At 36.9% G+C, this 16,051-nt stretch overlaps 1 protein-coding gene across 2 annotated transcripts in view; it reads left to right on the top strand.

Annotated features, from left to right (window-relative positions):
- The window catches only part of tpo (thyroid peroxidase), a 35,870-nt gene extending 21,136 nt beyond the window's left edge, over positions 1 to 14,734 (top strand). The window contains exons 8-13 of one of the 2 annotated variants that reach the window (XM_041972884.1): positions 4,277 to 4,535; positions 7,861 to 8,031; positions 11,269 to 11,506; positions 11,595 to 11,803; positions 11,901 to 12,074; positions 13,806 to 14,734. In XM_041972884.1, coding sequence (XP_041828818.1) covers positions 4,277 to 4,535; positions 7,861 to 8,031; positions 11,269 to 11,506; positions 11,595 to 11,803; positions 11,901 to 12,074; positions 13,806 to 13,822 — 1,068 coding nt within the window. In that variant the 3' untranslated portion in view covers positions 13,823 to 14,734. Of the gene's footprint in view, positions 1 to 4,276; positions 4,536 to 7,860; positions 8,032 to 11,268; positions 11,507 to 11,594; positions 11,804 to 11,900; positions 12,075 to 13,791 lie in introns of both variants that reach the window. The other variant, XM_041972883.1, reaches the window with a different exon arrangement.
- Positions 14,735 to 16,051: the final 1,317 nt, after the last annotated feature.

Raw genomic sequence — 16,051 nt, 5'->3', positions numbered from 1 at the left:
ATTTAATGTAAATGATTAATTTATTCTACTGGAGAGGAACACCCTGGTCACCCTGGTGCATGGCTGCAAATAGATATTTGAGCAAGACAAAAAACAATTGTGCCTTCGTTCAGATTTTGGGCACCAGGCATTTGACTAGAGAACAGGATCATCAAACACTTTTCAGATGACTTGAGGACAATGTCATAGAAAACGGATTTACAATATTAAACAGAGGTGGCATAAGGTGGAGAGGTTCTTTAAATAATTTGTTAGGATGAAGCATAAAAGGCAGGTAAAGGATTTACATGTTGTAGCTACAACCATGACCAACTTGGAAAATCCTTGGATGGAAATACGTATAAAGATGAGGAATTATCTGTTCCAACCAGGCTGCAATCTGTAGAAGTACATTATCTGACGTTTTTAAATGGAAACAAGAATTTGAGCTGAAATTAAACCAAACAACGCCACTGGAGTTACAAAGGGTTTTGTTGCCTGCTTGCCAAAAGTTCAGCCACAGTTATTCTGTTTAATCTAATAAGAGCAACAGTGAATAAATGCACTTTAAAGCTGTCAGGTCGTTATACACATGTCAACAACTGGCCCACTCCTATACCTCAACCAAAAGCAAAATCACTCTATAAATATCCGTTCATTTGACAGTGACTTATGGCTCACTGGTACGTATCTTAATTATTAAAATCTTGATTTGCAGTGATGAATGTAACAATGATTTGCTTTATTAGGAGAGTGAAATTATATCTGAACACCATTGGCCTTTTCCTCATGTGTCTTTCCTCTGTGTTTACACATGGCACTTCAATTTCTTGCCTTTTTATAGATGTTTTGGGGTCTTTAAAAGTGCAAATTGGAGACAACTGGCCCATTCCGAATTTTATAATCTAAGAACACATACATGAATCTGTCGAGTTCTTTTTTTTTTTCAGAAATTCATCAATTTAAATAAAACTAAAAATAAAAAATCTTAGTAATAATGTTGAGTCATGCACATCTCACATAAACAACCCCATCGTTTATCTTTTCATTTAAGCAAAAGCAAATCATTGTAATAAAAGTCCCTGTTGTAGAAGGTTTTTTTCAATAAGGTATGCACCAATGAGCCATGTGTCACCGTCTGATGCGTTGGACATTCTTGGACTGATTTTGGTTGCAGGTTAAGTTTGGGAATAAACTTGGAAAGGATGCTTTATGTGCACAAGTGCACTCTATTGCACTGAAGTTGTTCAGAAGACTAGCTGTAGAACTAAATCCCTTCTTGACTGTGACTTGTTCTTTATCTGTATGTGAAAACTTTGTGTTGTGTGGCCAGTTGAGTTATTGCATAGACTCATGGGTGAGTGCAGTTGAAGGACGGTTACGATGTGCCCACCCTGTCTTCCAGCTCCCCCTGAAATGTTCAAGTTGCCAAAAAGCCCAAGGTTGAGTTAACTTGCATATTTGATGGAAAGGGTTAAGCCGTGGTGTATGCCCCAAAAGACAGCAAAGCTCCATGAGAATGGCATCCAAATAATAACTCATCACTCTCTGAGGAAGAATCTGTAGGGTCATGAAATTGTATGGAAACCACCACTTTTAAATACAACACCCAGTGGATCATGTTGGCAAGGGGCTGATCGAATTGTTTATTCGTTTGCTTCCATAAGCAAGTGTCATGAAGACACTACACCATGTTGGACACCATTGTTTCAAAACAGAAAATGCGTACCAGAACTGAAGTGAATCATCAAAAGAACTTCATCCTTTTGAGTTTACCAGCCGATACACCCCTGCTGCCACCTTCAGATTAGAAAGAGAAACGGCAACATGACACCAAAACAACACATACCTCCTACGCTCAAGTGCGAGAGCAAACTCACCAGTATCAGCTACACCGTAACCAACAGCAAGCAGACGCTGTGTAAGCACAACTGAACCTTTATGTGTCAACCACTAATTACCACTACCACTTAATTATGATGGCCCATCTTATTTGAATTCTTGCTTGTGTTGTTCTTACTCTCAGATGTAAATCGCTTTGGATAAAAGCCTCTGCTAAATGACTGTAGAATAGAATAGTAGTAGAATAGAATTATCTGGCGCATGTAACTTATGCACCTTCATTGATGGCATAAATGTTCTACCAGAAACAGGCTTTGCTTATACAGACCAAATAACTTAAAAAGAAGCGGCACAAACATGATTGTTGTTGTTGTGCTTTTCACGGTTTAAACAGGGTCTGAGTGCACAAGTGCAAGATGACATGAAATACGTCATGGTCACAAAAAGACTCTACTTCCAGTTTACACTGACGGGACTTGCGTTGCAAGAAAAGTTCACTCTGGAGGCCATTGTTCAATCTTTGTGGTTTTATTCACCCAAACCTCTGTTACCATGTAAACAGGAGGCCAGAACACAACTAAACTTTTACCATCTTAGTATTGTGATGTGTCCAGGGCCTTAGAATAGGGAATGATTGTGAGCTCATGCACACCATAATGGTATAGAATTGGGTAGCTTAAGTTGAATGAAAACAATTTTAACAATTATAAACCTGTATCTGATATAGAAAGATATAGCAATATTAATTAGTCATTTGCAATGTATTACTTTTATTTTCCTTTATATCAGTACTGAAATGTCTGGCAGTGAAGTGAAAAGTTATCCAGTTATCCTATCCCACTGGGAAAAAGCATCCAACTGCAGCCGTGCAGCTTTCAACACCTGTCAGCTCATTGTTGTGGTTTTTGCACCATATGGTTGAATCCTCCCTTGCAAAGTGGATACCAGATGTATACCTGCATATGCAATTTGTTTCTGTTCAAGTCTGACTGAACTTGGTTTATCGTGCATATATGTCGGACAATTAATTAATTTTTGTGTGCAAGTAGATGATGTTAGTTTCTCGATAACGGCCTTAATTTTGCTTGTAATGGAAAGCAAATTTGTAAGTTTTAAGACCTTATATGGAACAATACACTCAGGTTTTACCTTGTCCACACCAGGTCTCACACAATAATGAAAATACAGTTGCTATGTTTCGGTATATCCCTTTTATTTGTGTTATTATATTGGAGTCATATAACCACCCACATGGGCTCATGCTGCTCTCTGATTAGATGAAAACAGCTAAAAAGGGGCACCAAATATGGAAACTTCTTCCTGAGTAACATTGTTTGCATATTTCAGTGTCAGCAAAAAGATTAGTTATTTTTAGCATTATTATTTTTCCATCTATGAAAAATAACTAAAAGCTGCTGCTCGCTGAGAAAAGCAGAGGGGAAACAGGCAGTTGAAACTATGCATCCTTCATTTACAGCAGGCAATCCGTGGGCAGCTGTCTGAATTCATCACTCTAGGAACAAGTAGCAAGTTCAGAAGGGATTTCATAGAGAGAAATATGAATAATCGAACATCTGGTTTAAATGTAATTTGCTTTTCACTCACAGTATGAAGTTGTGGATGCTGTCCGAAGCGCTTTATAGACTTTTGTAGTCATAGCAGGGGATTATCCCAGATAGCTTTACTGTTTCAATAGGCCAAGCCTACTTTTATACAAGAGACTCTTCTTCAGTGCACAAGTTCAGAGTTTGCTTTGGCATTAGGAGGTCAGTTTCAGACAATAAAAACATGACGACAGTGGGTGAGATCATGATAATACATATTTTTTAGAAGGAAACCTAAAAAGGGGCAGAGCAACAGATGGCAGTGCTCTGTGCAGTTTCATCTTCTTTGTTCTATTTGCTGGTTGCACATGAGCTATGCTGTGTATTACTGCCCCCATTGTTTCTGGTGGTACTGCAACATTTGACATAAGGTTCTCTCCATGCACATAGAGCATAAATGAAGCTTAAATCAAATAACCCGATGACCACATTCGCTCCCATTCCAGCAGAAAGTTAACAAATCTGTCCTGGGAGAGAGAGCTACAAATTATGTTCATTATGTTTTGGTTCTCAGTTTTGCATCATAAATGTGATTGCATGCAAAACTGAATGTAATGGATCTGAGTATATGTGTGTGTTTGTGTGACATGTCAAATGTTGAACTGAGGACTTAATGAATAGTAATAAGAGCAGATGAAATTAGCTGCTGTCAATTGTGAGGCTGCAAATAGGAACTCAGGCTTCCATGTAGCTGTCTGTGTAAATGTTAACAAGATATTAACAATATCCCCAAGAAAGCTAGAGTCTTTATGAAATGAATGTTCTGGTTCAGACTTGGGGTATATTATGGAACTCTGTGACTTGATGCCCACCATGTCTATTTATATTTGTTTGTTTTCTTTTACGTTCAGATCATAACCATGAGAGATTATATCCCAAAGATTATTGGCCCAGAGTCATTTGAGCATTACATTGGCCCCTACAGGGGATATGATCCATCAGTGGACGGCTCAGCCTCCAATGTGTTTGCCACAGCTGCATTCAGGTTCGGTCATGGCACCATCCCCCCAATCCTCAGCAGACTGAATGAGAGCTTCCAGGAGCATGAGCACTTCTCTCACTTGAGACTTCACAAGTCCCTCTTCAGTCCTTGGAGAATAGTAAAAGAAGGTCAGTGCACTCTTATGAAAGCTTTCTTATGAATCTAATATACCCTGTGAATACATTGATTAAAAAAAAACAAAACAAACAAAAAACAGTAGGGAGGGGGAAACTACTCTATAAGGGTCAGCTACAGTGTTCCTTATCTGACTTGGTGTAATAACTGGTTCCAGGACATTTTACAGATGCACACGAGCAAGATCTCTATTGTATTTTATCTACCATGTGAGACATCCAGCACCAGTAAATTGTGCCTGATACATGGTCTATACAGTGTGCACCCACTCACAGAAGACCCATTATCATAGATATAATAATCTACCTCATAGACTGCAGAGACCTTTTCCATTAAGTATAACTACAATATTTATTTAATACTTTATGCAGCTTTTAATTTTTGTAACACCCAGAATAAGAAATTTAAGTATCTGTAAGTATAGTTATACTTTTGTAGCATTGGCTTTCAGGTTTTTCAGTTGGAGCAAAACTGCACATAAAGCCAGCTTATTTGATATTTCAATACAAATATAGTCACTTTATTATAGCCAAATTGGATTTTGGACAATAATAACAGATAATAATATAAATATATATATATATATATATATATATATATATATATATATATATATATATATATATATATATACATTTATAGTACCATAGTGGTCCACAATTTGCAGCAGAAAAATGGTTCACTGTCCTAAATTTGTGACAAAGTTACGACAAATGACTCATAATGAAGCTCTTGCTTTAGTATTTCACATCATTGTAGGACTGCCTTAACTAACTATAATCAGCCGTTAATGGCACAATGAGAAGCTGCTCAGATAGAAGAATGAACCGCATAAATAAAAGCAAGAAATTCTCATTCAAAACTCATAGAATCCCTGACCTTGAAAACTGTCAGGAAAAGCTCTTCACAGGATTGTTAAGTATTTAGTTGAAGTTACGTAAAAAAAATTATTAGGCATTCAAATACATAATAAAACATATTATATTTTGGAAAAGCTATTCACTTGTTTTCCACGTTGCCATGGTAACATTCCTTGAAACTGTTACCAACTTAGCTAACCCTGCAAATCCAAAAGTAATAGAAATTATTTCCAAACAGATACAGAGATCCTTGAGAAGAGAGTTGTTACCTTAAAATTCACATCTGCTGAAGAGTTTGAGGGATAATTTGATAGACTGAATGCTGATTAAGTACTTTAACAATGCACACAAGCACCAGAAGTTATCTCTTTTTGTTTGACCATGTGTAAAAAGCGTTTTAGCCAGGCTTCCTGTTTGGTATGCATCACAGCCTGTCAGTCCTTTGATTTCTTGTGTGGGAGATTTTCATAATTCAAATGCTTGGATCATCTTGCAAGCACTGATCATTGGAGGCCAAGCATGGATTTTTATTTATGTTAGGGGGGATTTGAGTATGAAATTTTTAGCTTTAACCTCTGATTACCTGATAGTGTATTCTGAATTGTGCTCAAGATCATTATCCAGTTTTAAAAACTTTCTCTTTATCCTCAGCTTTTCTTATGGATGGTGTGATGTTTCCTTCTGGACTACGACCGTGTCTGTTTTTCTTCTATCTGTGAAATATTCCTCATGCTACTGGCTGTAACATGAGATCAAAACATGACCAATTAACTCCTACATTTCTAAATAACTGTTCCCATCATTAAATCCTGCACCCTCAAACACAATAGCTTTGCTCATTGTAGCCAGAAAATCCAATTTTAACTTTCTGTTACTAGTTCACAAGTTCTTTCAATGCCATAAACTTTGTTCATAGCTAATTTTTCATTACACAGAAAATTAAAGAAACAAATTTGAGAAGATTTTGTTTCTGTATTTTCCTTTAGCCTGCTATCTGGATGTCTGTTTTTAAATTTTTTAAGATACTTGCAGCTACTTGGAGAAGCCATAGTTTCTACTTTCTTGTAAATAGCTAATGTGAACAAAAATCATTACAAAAGAACTAGTGCTGACTGAGGATACCATAACTAGCAACTGCAACAATGCTGCAATACAATAACAGGCAAGAATGTGCAGGAAATATTTATATTCAGCACATTTCCACCCACTGCTGAAATAAGTAGTGGAATCAGATTAAAATCAGTATAACGTTTGGTTTTGCAAACAACACATAACATGTTTCTTGCACTGAAAGCCAGTAACTTTTTTAATGGTTGCTCGTCCGAGTTTTGGCTTATCTTGGATGGTCCAATATTTTACCCAAACAGAACAGGAAATAGGCAGGTTTCTGTTTAAACATCTAAACCTTTGGTAAATTTGTCTGAGAGCTCAAAGTTCCCAAAGTTAGATCTAAAACACACGGTGAGGCCTCGTTTCATCATTTTGGTCCTCAACTGTGGAACAGCCTGCCAGAGAGCCTCAGGGCTGCAGAGACTGTTGATGTTTTTAAGAAGAGGCTCAAGACCTTCCTTTTTAGTTTAGCCTTTTGATTTGACTTTATTCATTTTCTGTTATTTATCTCATCTTATCTTATCTTATCTTATCTGTCTCATTTATCTATTTTATTTTATTATATTTTATTATAGCTTCTTAACTGTTTCCCTATTTTATCGTTGTTTTAACTGTTTTAACATTTTTAACATTTTTAACTCCAGTGTTTCTTTATGGGGATCCTAAACTCTGGGAGTCAAGCCTGCTTGGTCTGCCCTCTGCAAACATGGCTTGACTGGCTCCTGGTGTAAATGGGTCCCCAAAAATGCCGTTTCCTCACAGCAGCGCCAAGCCAAAGACAGATATTAAGAGTTTGTGTGTGTGTGTGTGTGTGTGTGTGTGTGTGTGTGTGGAGGAGTTTAATCTGTCACATAACTGGGTGTGTAAAGGGCTTATTGTTTTTGTTCTGTGATTTTCTTTTTTTTCATTTTAATATGCATTCATTTCTACTATGTAAAGCACTTTGTGTTGCCTTTGCATGAAAAGCGCTTTATAAATAAGATTTGATTTGATTTGAAATATATGTGGATGCAAAAACTTTTCCATGGTGCTTTCCCTTTTTACTCTGTAACTTTGCAAAGCAAAAATACACTTGTTCAAAATTTTAAGATGCTTCACCATCTACTCAGCAACTGAGCAGAAATTTGTCATTTTGAGACAAAAACTCATGTTCACTGGTAACTTACTGAATGTCATGTCAGCAATGTACAACAGCTGGGATGTTTAGCTGATCTGCAGTGGCTGATGCTGCAGTAACACAGTTTTAAGCTTTCTTACCACATTGTACATTACTTATATATAAATATATATATAAATGTGTGTGTGTCTATGTTATCACGTCAGTAAATAATACTGTTTCTGTGTCTAGGTGGGATTGAACCAACAATGCGAGGCATGATCGGAACTGCAGCACCAGCTGTTAATGCAAACATGCTGTTGGTAGAGGAGGTAACAGAGAGACTGGTTGTCCTCGATACACCACAGCATATGGATCTGGCTTCCCTGAACCTGCAGAGAGGCCGAGACCATGGCCTCCCAGGTAAGATGCGAGCAAAGCCATTGAATGCCTCTGAGGTAAGCCTGAATAAATCAATGTTGTCAGTCAGCTTTAACACTGAATATCAGGCCCTTTGTTCCATACTTAACACAGTTAAGCATATTGTGTTAAGTTTTCCTCTACAACTAGCTACCTAATACACTTGTTAGTATAATAGTTTGTTGTCATAAACCTGTACCACCCCTGTATGTGACAAAATGTTACTGTAGCCATTTTCACACATGCACTGAAGCCCTTAAATTTTCTGGAGATGTTCAGGAGGGGCTGCCAGTGAAAAGTCAAAATGCATGTGACATTTGCTGAGCTGACTCCCTGTTAAGATTCTGCAGTCAGCTCCCTTATGAAATCTGTGGAGGATCACAGAGAGACAGTGATTTCCACAGTGCACCTTTTGCATCATGTCATGTTTACTGTGTTGTGTACCCACATTACCCTCCCCTACTTATCCAGCTGTGAGAACATACAATATTTCCAGCAGGCAGTCTCAAGATAGTGCATATCGGATTCTGCACATTAGGATTAACAAAGCCACAACTTTTTTTTTTTTAATCCCAACTCAATTTGTGAACCAAAGACTGTCAGTCAATGAATTTAACTAAAATCTGCTTTACTGAAAATCAGGTCTGTGTCTGGCCAGTTAACATTAATGAAGGGTTTTATTTTCATCCAAAGGTTTGTTTTCAGTCAAAGTCCCCATTCCAGAAATGCTAGCCAGCCATATGTCTCAGTTTACCAGAGCTTAAATGTTTTAAAATGTGTAATATTGTTTAATTAGGATTTTTCCAGCATGTAAAAAAACACGAACACCAGAGCAAATTATTAAGATAGAAATCTCGGAGGCTATACTGACTTATTCTAGTGAACTTGTTTTTTCTTGATGCCAGTAAAGTTGATCAGAATGTGTTGCATTAGTGAAACCACATGTCCTTTATATATACCCACATTTTTACACTCTCACCAGCTTTGCAACCTGCTCCTGTCAGTGACTTTGTAAATAGTTTGTCTTAAGGTGATGGCTGTAATTAATGCTATAACTCCCATAAAAATACAAAACTGTCCTTGAGAGGTAAAAAATGTAATAAATACTCAAAAAAAGAGTATGTTTTATTATCACATCTGTAAAGAGAGGCTTTGGGCCCATAACTTGAAGCTAAAATGGCCTGACAGTGTTTTTTCTAAAGGCTTATTAAAGCAAATAAAAACACAAGCCCTTATTCACAGTCACTGACAGACTGACACACCCCTCAGCATCAGTTCCTACTGAGCTCTTACTAAATTATGCATTGCTTCCCTTTTTCATTCTCAGAGATAAAATTGAGAAGATAATACAAACACTGGAGTCCATGTCAGGGTAAATTGCTGTGTCAAATCCAAATATCAAACAGTCAAAGTGTCTGTTGCATGCACAGTAAGTGGTGGGGTATCCTTAATGCTGTCTGCTTTAAAGGCTGTTTATTTACTTAAGATTTGTGGTGATGTGTCTGTATTTAAAGAGAGGGTACAAAATATGTGTGACCAAAATTGTAACAGCCATTTAAAAACTAAGTCAGCTTACCCACCACCTTAAAAAACAGCGGGTATTAAAGGATTTCTGTCTAAGCAAGTTACAGAAAAAACCTGTTCATGCGTTTATTTTCAGCAGGCTGGACTTTTGTAATGGTGTTACAGCTCTTGGTAAAAAGTCTCCCAGAAAGTTGCTGCCAGAGTTCTTACTAACACCAAGAAAGTGGCGCATCTAACAGTCCTTGAATCATCAGACATCTTCTATGTCAGGATGGATTTCATTTTAATTCTACACAGCTTTAAAGAACTAAATGGTCTCAGATCTGTTTGTACATTTTGAAGCATTCAGGGTCTCCAGGTTATCTGGGATGGACTTAGTGTTCAAAACTGAAGATTTTACAAGATTAAAATCATTACTACTTTTAAAAATATATCGATTCAAGTTTTCATTTCAAGTTTTTGTGTCATCTTTATGTGATCTCTTTGAAGCATTTAAGCCACCATGTATTTGAATGATGCTAAAAGACGAAGTCTTGTTTGTTTTCAAGTGAACTCCAATGAGTTTACAGAGGCTTTAACGGGTTTCATTGAGTCCTACTTCATATGTGTGAAAAGCTTTTTGAGGCCCCGGTGGGAGCTGTGTGAAAAATGATGTAGCTTGAAGATTACTCATGTGAAAATAAAAACTCTATGTGTGTGGGTCTATGTGGTGCATCTGTTTGAGAGGAAAAGGCTCAATGTTAATGATAATGCACCTGATTCTCTAATCAAACAGAGTCAAGGTACACCTCATGGGCTGTTTTAGGTGTCAGAGGCTCATTTTCAAATATTTTTTAAAAGAAAAAAAGAAGCAATTGGTATTTCATCAACTTTAGATTTATTGACCTGGTCTCAGGAAGACTTTCCATCCTCACCCATACATTTATATTACGTGTGGTGTTTGGATCCTTCGTACCTGAAGGTAGAAAAGATGGTTGGAACTTTATATGAAAATGGTTAACTTGGTTAAATCGGCCAATATGCTTTACAGATGGATGAAAATGGATAGAAACAACACAATATTCAAACATCTTCAGAAGGACGAAAGATCCAAATTTATAATAGAACACAGTATACAGGACAAAGGTTGTTAAGAATGACCCTTGCACAATCAAATATCTGCTCACATTGCACTAATAATGCAAACAATTACTATATGAATGCTTTGTGCACCTGTCCAGAAGTTCTGGCTTCAGGTATGTGATGACCTGTCCTGAACACAATTTATTCCTTATATTTTCCCTTCTCACTCATATTCACCTACAAGCATGCTTATACAGTTATGGTGTTGTCCTGCAGGTTTACTTTCTTAACTTAATTGCTGTTTGTTTCTGGCTGGTTGACTGGTTTTCACTTGTCCAGTTGTTGCTGTTGCTTTCTATCCGTTGCATTTTTGCCTTTTTTTTTTCCAGTCTCTCCTGTTCACACGTCCCCCTTCCTGTTTTCCCCCATTTAAATGTTATTGAGCAATAACCAAAATAAAGAACAATACTCAAGTATCAAGGGGAGCCTTGAATCCACAAAGCTTTATTTCCATTATGTACTTTTAAGCTCCCCTTGGAGCATTCTGCTTGCTATGATGCTGGACAGGAAAAATATATATAAATATATATACATATATAAATAAGAAAATAAATATTGGGTTTTAAATTTCATTGTATGGACTTTCCTTTTCAGGCTACAATGCGTGGAGGGAATTCTGTGGACTGACACGTATTAAAACACTGAATGATCTGACAGAGGTTGTGAGAGACTACCAGGTTGCTGAGAAAGTACTAAATATGTACAAACATCCTGATAATATTGATGTCTGGCTTGGAGGACTTGTTGAAAACTTCCTGCCTGGCTCAAGAATTGGTCCTCTCTTTGCTTGTTTGATCGGAAAGCAGATGAAGGCACTCCGTGATGGTGACAGGTACCATTAAATTTGTTTAATTTGAATAAATAAAATGACAAGGAGGCCTCAGGAAAAGATATTTAGGTAATGTATTTTTATGCATTAGGTTTTGGTGGGAAGCTGAGGGTATTTTCAACCAACAGCAGAAGGATGAGCTTTTGAAAGTTTCCCTGTCTCGCGTCATCTGTGACAACAGCGACATATGGGAAATCCCTCTGGATTCTTTCAGATTTGGGAGATACCCCAACGATTATGTCTCTTGTAATAATATACCACTGATGAATCTGGAAGCTTGGCGAGAGGCGAAGAGTCCCGGTGAGCCTGAGAAATGCTCAACTTATTATTGCAAAGAAATGATTCCTTTGATTTGTGTTGTTCCAAGATATATTAAACTTTCATTATAATGTTTCAGAATTACAACAGTGTAGCTCACCAAGACGGATAATGAATGGGGATTATATATTGTCCTCCAAATCTGGAAAACTCATTGCACTGTACTCCTGTTACCATGGTTTCAAATTAGAGGGTGCTGCTGAAATGGTTTGCGATGGAAATCAATGGCGTGGCAAACCCCCTCACTGTACAGGTAAGTGAACGGCTGTCAATTTTTTCATAACATCATTTTGCAGTGCTGTCAATGTCGAGCAGTTTAACGTGAAGAAGTTCCAGTCTGCCGGTTTATGTCATGTCCTCTTTGATGGAAATGCTATGTGTGGATGAGAAAAAAAAAAAAAAAAAACACTAGTGTGGATCAGCCTTTTTTGGACTTAATTTACCACATACATATTTCTATCAGCCCATACAGTACTGAGTGGAGCTTTACTGCTATCTGCTGGTGTAAAGGAGAAAAAAATAATTGTACATTAAACAGGGTCCCATATGGTTCAAAACCAGACAGTCAAGATCTCAGTGCAATCAATTAATTACAAATCCATGTCTCAATGCATTTTAAGTGGCACCCACCTGTCTTTTAGACAACAGATTCTCAATGAGTTTAAATTTCAAGCAGATATTTATATCTGGAGTTTACCTATGAGCAATGTATTTATTATGTTTATAACTGAGTGTTATGTGGAAAACTAGTTTAAAAACCAAGACAAGCACTGCAGTCACAACAAAAAAAAAAAGCAAATCTGAAACGCATTACTTTTTTTTTATTTTTTATTTATTTTATTTTTTTTTTGACAAAAAAAAAAAAAAAAAAAAAAAAAAGCCAACCTGAACTTGACTTAGTAGATGACCATCTGCTCATCATAGATTTGTTCTGTCCCTGATGGCCTGGACATGTTCCACAATAACAATGCCAGAGAGTAATTTTGGGAGCCTGAGAGATTATTCACATTCAGAATGGCCACAACAAAACTCAGTCTTTGTAATGATTATCAGACTTTAGATGAAGGCTGGAGGGAAATTTATTCTCATAATAACATATTGTCTGTTTTCTTAAACTGTTGTACTAGATTAAACATTTAAGTTATAGCATTATCTGACAATGGTGCTGTTTAAAACATTAACTCTAAAACACTTCAGATACAAATGGTAGGAAAACATTTTTGCGTGGCAGGACAAAAACAGTACAAATAGTTCTAAATTGTGTATCTCAGTGCTTCAAAATCTATAAGGAGGCAATGTTTTAAATGGTTAGATTCTAGAAAAATCTGAGACCTTGGCCCTCAGCTGGAAAAGGGTGGAATGTTTTCTCCAGGTTGGGAATGAGGTCCTGCCCCAAGAGGAGGAGTTTACATATCTCGAGGTCTTGTTCATGAGTGAGGGAAGGATGGAGCGGGAGATCGACAGGTGGATCGGTGCGGCGTCTGCAGTGATGTGGACTCTGCGTCGGTCTGCCGTGGTGAAGAGGGAGCGGAGCCAAAAGGACAAGCTTTTGAACAAGTTTACAAGCGGCCAAAATGTGTTTTCTCCACGGGGTCACCTGGCCCTCCTTTAGAGAAAGGGTGAGAAGCTCAGGGATCCAGAGTAGAGTTGCTGCTCCTCCGCATCAAGAGGAGCCATGTGGTGGCTAGGGTCAGGATGTCTCATGGACGCCCCCCTGGTGAGGTGTTCCGGGCAAGTCCCACCAGGAGGAGGCCCCGAGGAAGACCCAGGACACGCTGGACGGACTACATCTCTCGGCTGAATGCAGAGGAAAGTTTGGGTTTAGGCAACTGCCCCGCGACCCGACTCTGGATAAGCGGCAAAAAATAGATGGATTGATTCTAGAAAAACATCACTGTTTATTGTAATCTATATAATGTTGTTATATCACCTGCCTGTAATGTAAATTCAACGTTTTTTTTTTTTTTAAGGTTTTCTTCTACAGAAACATCCTTGACTTGATTACAACGCTGGAGAACCAGAAATGATGTCATATAACCCAACTCAGGGAAACATATTAATGCTTCATTTGTCTGTATGATGTTCTGTTGATATGTTGTCGTCTTTTTATTTTCTCCAGATATAAACTTAATCTAGAGTTTTATGAATGCACATCTCAAATCTTATACCCTGAGACTTATTTTCTTTCATTAATTGTACAAATTTGAATTTTATTTAATGAAAATAAATAAAGTTGTAAATGCAAGCAGTTTTATCAGGCTATTTCACACTCAACTTTTATATTTCTAAATGCCCCTTTTCTTCCTTGTAGCCTACATTGTACTCAGAAAAAAATAATATCAATATCAGAACTTATAAATGGGTAGTAGACTGGTTGTTTTTTACAAAAAGTTTTTGCCAAAAAATGAGTAAAAAATTAGCAGAATGTTGATCGGAAGAAATACTGCAGCCATGGGTACGGAAGACGAGGGTACGGGCCAATGCAGAATACTTAATTCGCCCATAAGAGAGAATCTTGGAGAATTCCTTTTTTTTCCCTGGAAGCCTATAGTACAAAAACAGATGTACATACAAGTGAGATGAAGTTGATGATACAAAACATGAAAAATGTTCAATTAACCAAGTCAAAGTAAATTCATTGCAGCTTCTCAAAATATTTGAATTTTTCCATCAAACTTGTCTGAATTGGTTTCTAATATTTTAATTTCCTTCAAACCTTATGAGATGGTAAAAGAAACTCTTGAGATGGGAAATAGCTAAAGATTTAAACAACCTTGTCCTGACCTTGTGTTGTTATTACCTTTGTGTACAACTGTTTGTCTGTGTTCATGTACATGGAAGAAAATATAGAAGAAATACTTATGATGTTTAAAAGAAGCCAAACTTGTTTGTTTAAGTCTAATAAATTCAATATGGAAGAGAAAAATACTTGGATAAATTAATTAAGTTAACTTTCGATTTCTATTCTATACCTCATGAGTGGCAGCACACACCAAAATGGATATTACAACACAATGTGCACCTTCAGACACGGTGCAGGACTGGTGCTGGTCGTTCACCTGGATGTGCACCTCACAAATTTTGCAACCTTATAAACTGAAAGGAATCATTTACACCCAGAAGTAAATCTTGGCCAATTTTACAAAAACTTTAAATATCAAATAAAAGTTAAATGGATAAAGCTTTCTACTCTTAGTGAAATTTCTGCCACAAAATGATGCAGCTTTCTCTAAAGCTGCCGTTTAAAATGCAAACTGAGTGAAACACCTTAAGCCCAGGTATAGTTATGGCAACGCTTCACTGTTCAAATGTAGAATGTGCAAAGCAGTATTAGACCATATAATCATAATTTTGCTCATTTTAAGGTTATCTTTTAGAATCTAAACTCAATTCTGAATTTCATAATTGTATCTTTCACACCTCTATAACCCGTTTTACACCCAGTAGACTTTTGTTCTGTTTTATTTTAATCAGCTGAAATATTTTTCTACCACTCCACTGTCATCATCCAAAAACCACAGCTGCAACACCCTGATATTTTTTTCATTTAAGAAATACATTTAAGTAAAATTTGTTTTTGTTCAAAGGGGAGCAGTATACATGTATAAGAACAAAATGTAATTTTTCTATTTTAAATTGGGTCAAATCACTTGTGTGCCATCTGTAATTTCTGCTCACACTGCCAGACAGTGTAATTTAAAAGCCAGTTTACTGTGTGTTGATGGGCAGCAGCTGTTATGGATACCAACAAAGTATTTACAATTTCCATTACTCAGAAAATTAGGCATATGCAAACTTATAAGGCAAAGCTTTGTTTGAGACACACCTAAAGTCAAACTTTCCTTTCTTGCTGACCCTGTAAGACTTCCAGGCTTTTGTCAGGCTTTCATCTATGTTTTGAAACTTCCACCTGAAATAGATTCTCAACTTTACAAACATTGTGAAGATCCTTTGGTTCTTTTATTAAAACAATTGTGTCACATAAACACTGGTGATTTTCAGGAGAAAGTACAGGTAATTTGGTGCAGACTTTTTTGTATTTGCTGTTCACCCTGTTTCACAGTGGAAGGCTTTCTGTTGGAGATGTTGGAGACTAGAAACATCTCACATCTTGGTGTTTAACAATCAATAACGTAAAAGCTCAAAAAACATTATTAATAATAATGTAATAATATTGGCAACTACAAATGTTTAAAAGCTAATACTGTTATAACTTAATAAATAATGTAA

This window comes from Melanotaenia boesemani, chromosome 20 (assembly GCF_017639745.1).
Source record: "Melanotaenia boesemani isolate fMelBoe1 chromosome 20, fMelBoe1.pri, whole genome shotgun sequence".
NCBI classification, from domain to species: domain Eukaryota; kingdom Metazoa; phylum Chordata; class Actinopteri; order Atheriniformes; family Melanotaeniidae; genus Melanotaenia; species Melanotaenia boesemani.
Note: the sequence above shows the minus strand (reverse complement) of the source record. Positions and strands in the feature narration are given on the sequence as shown.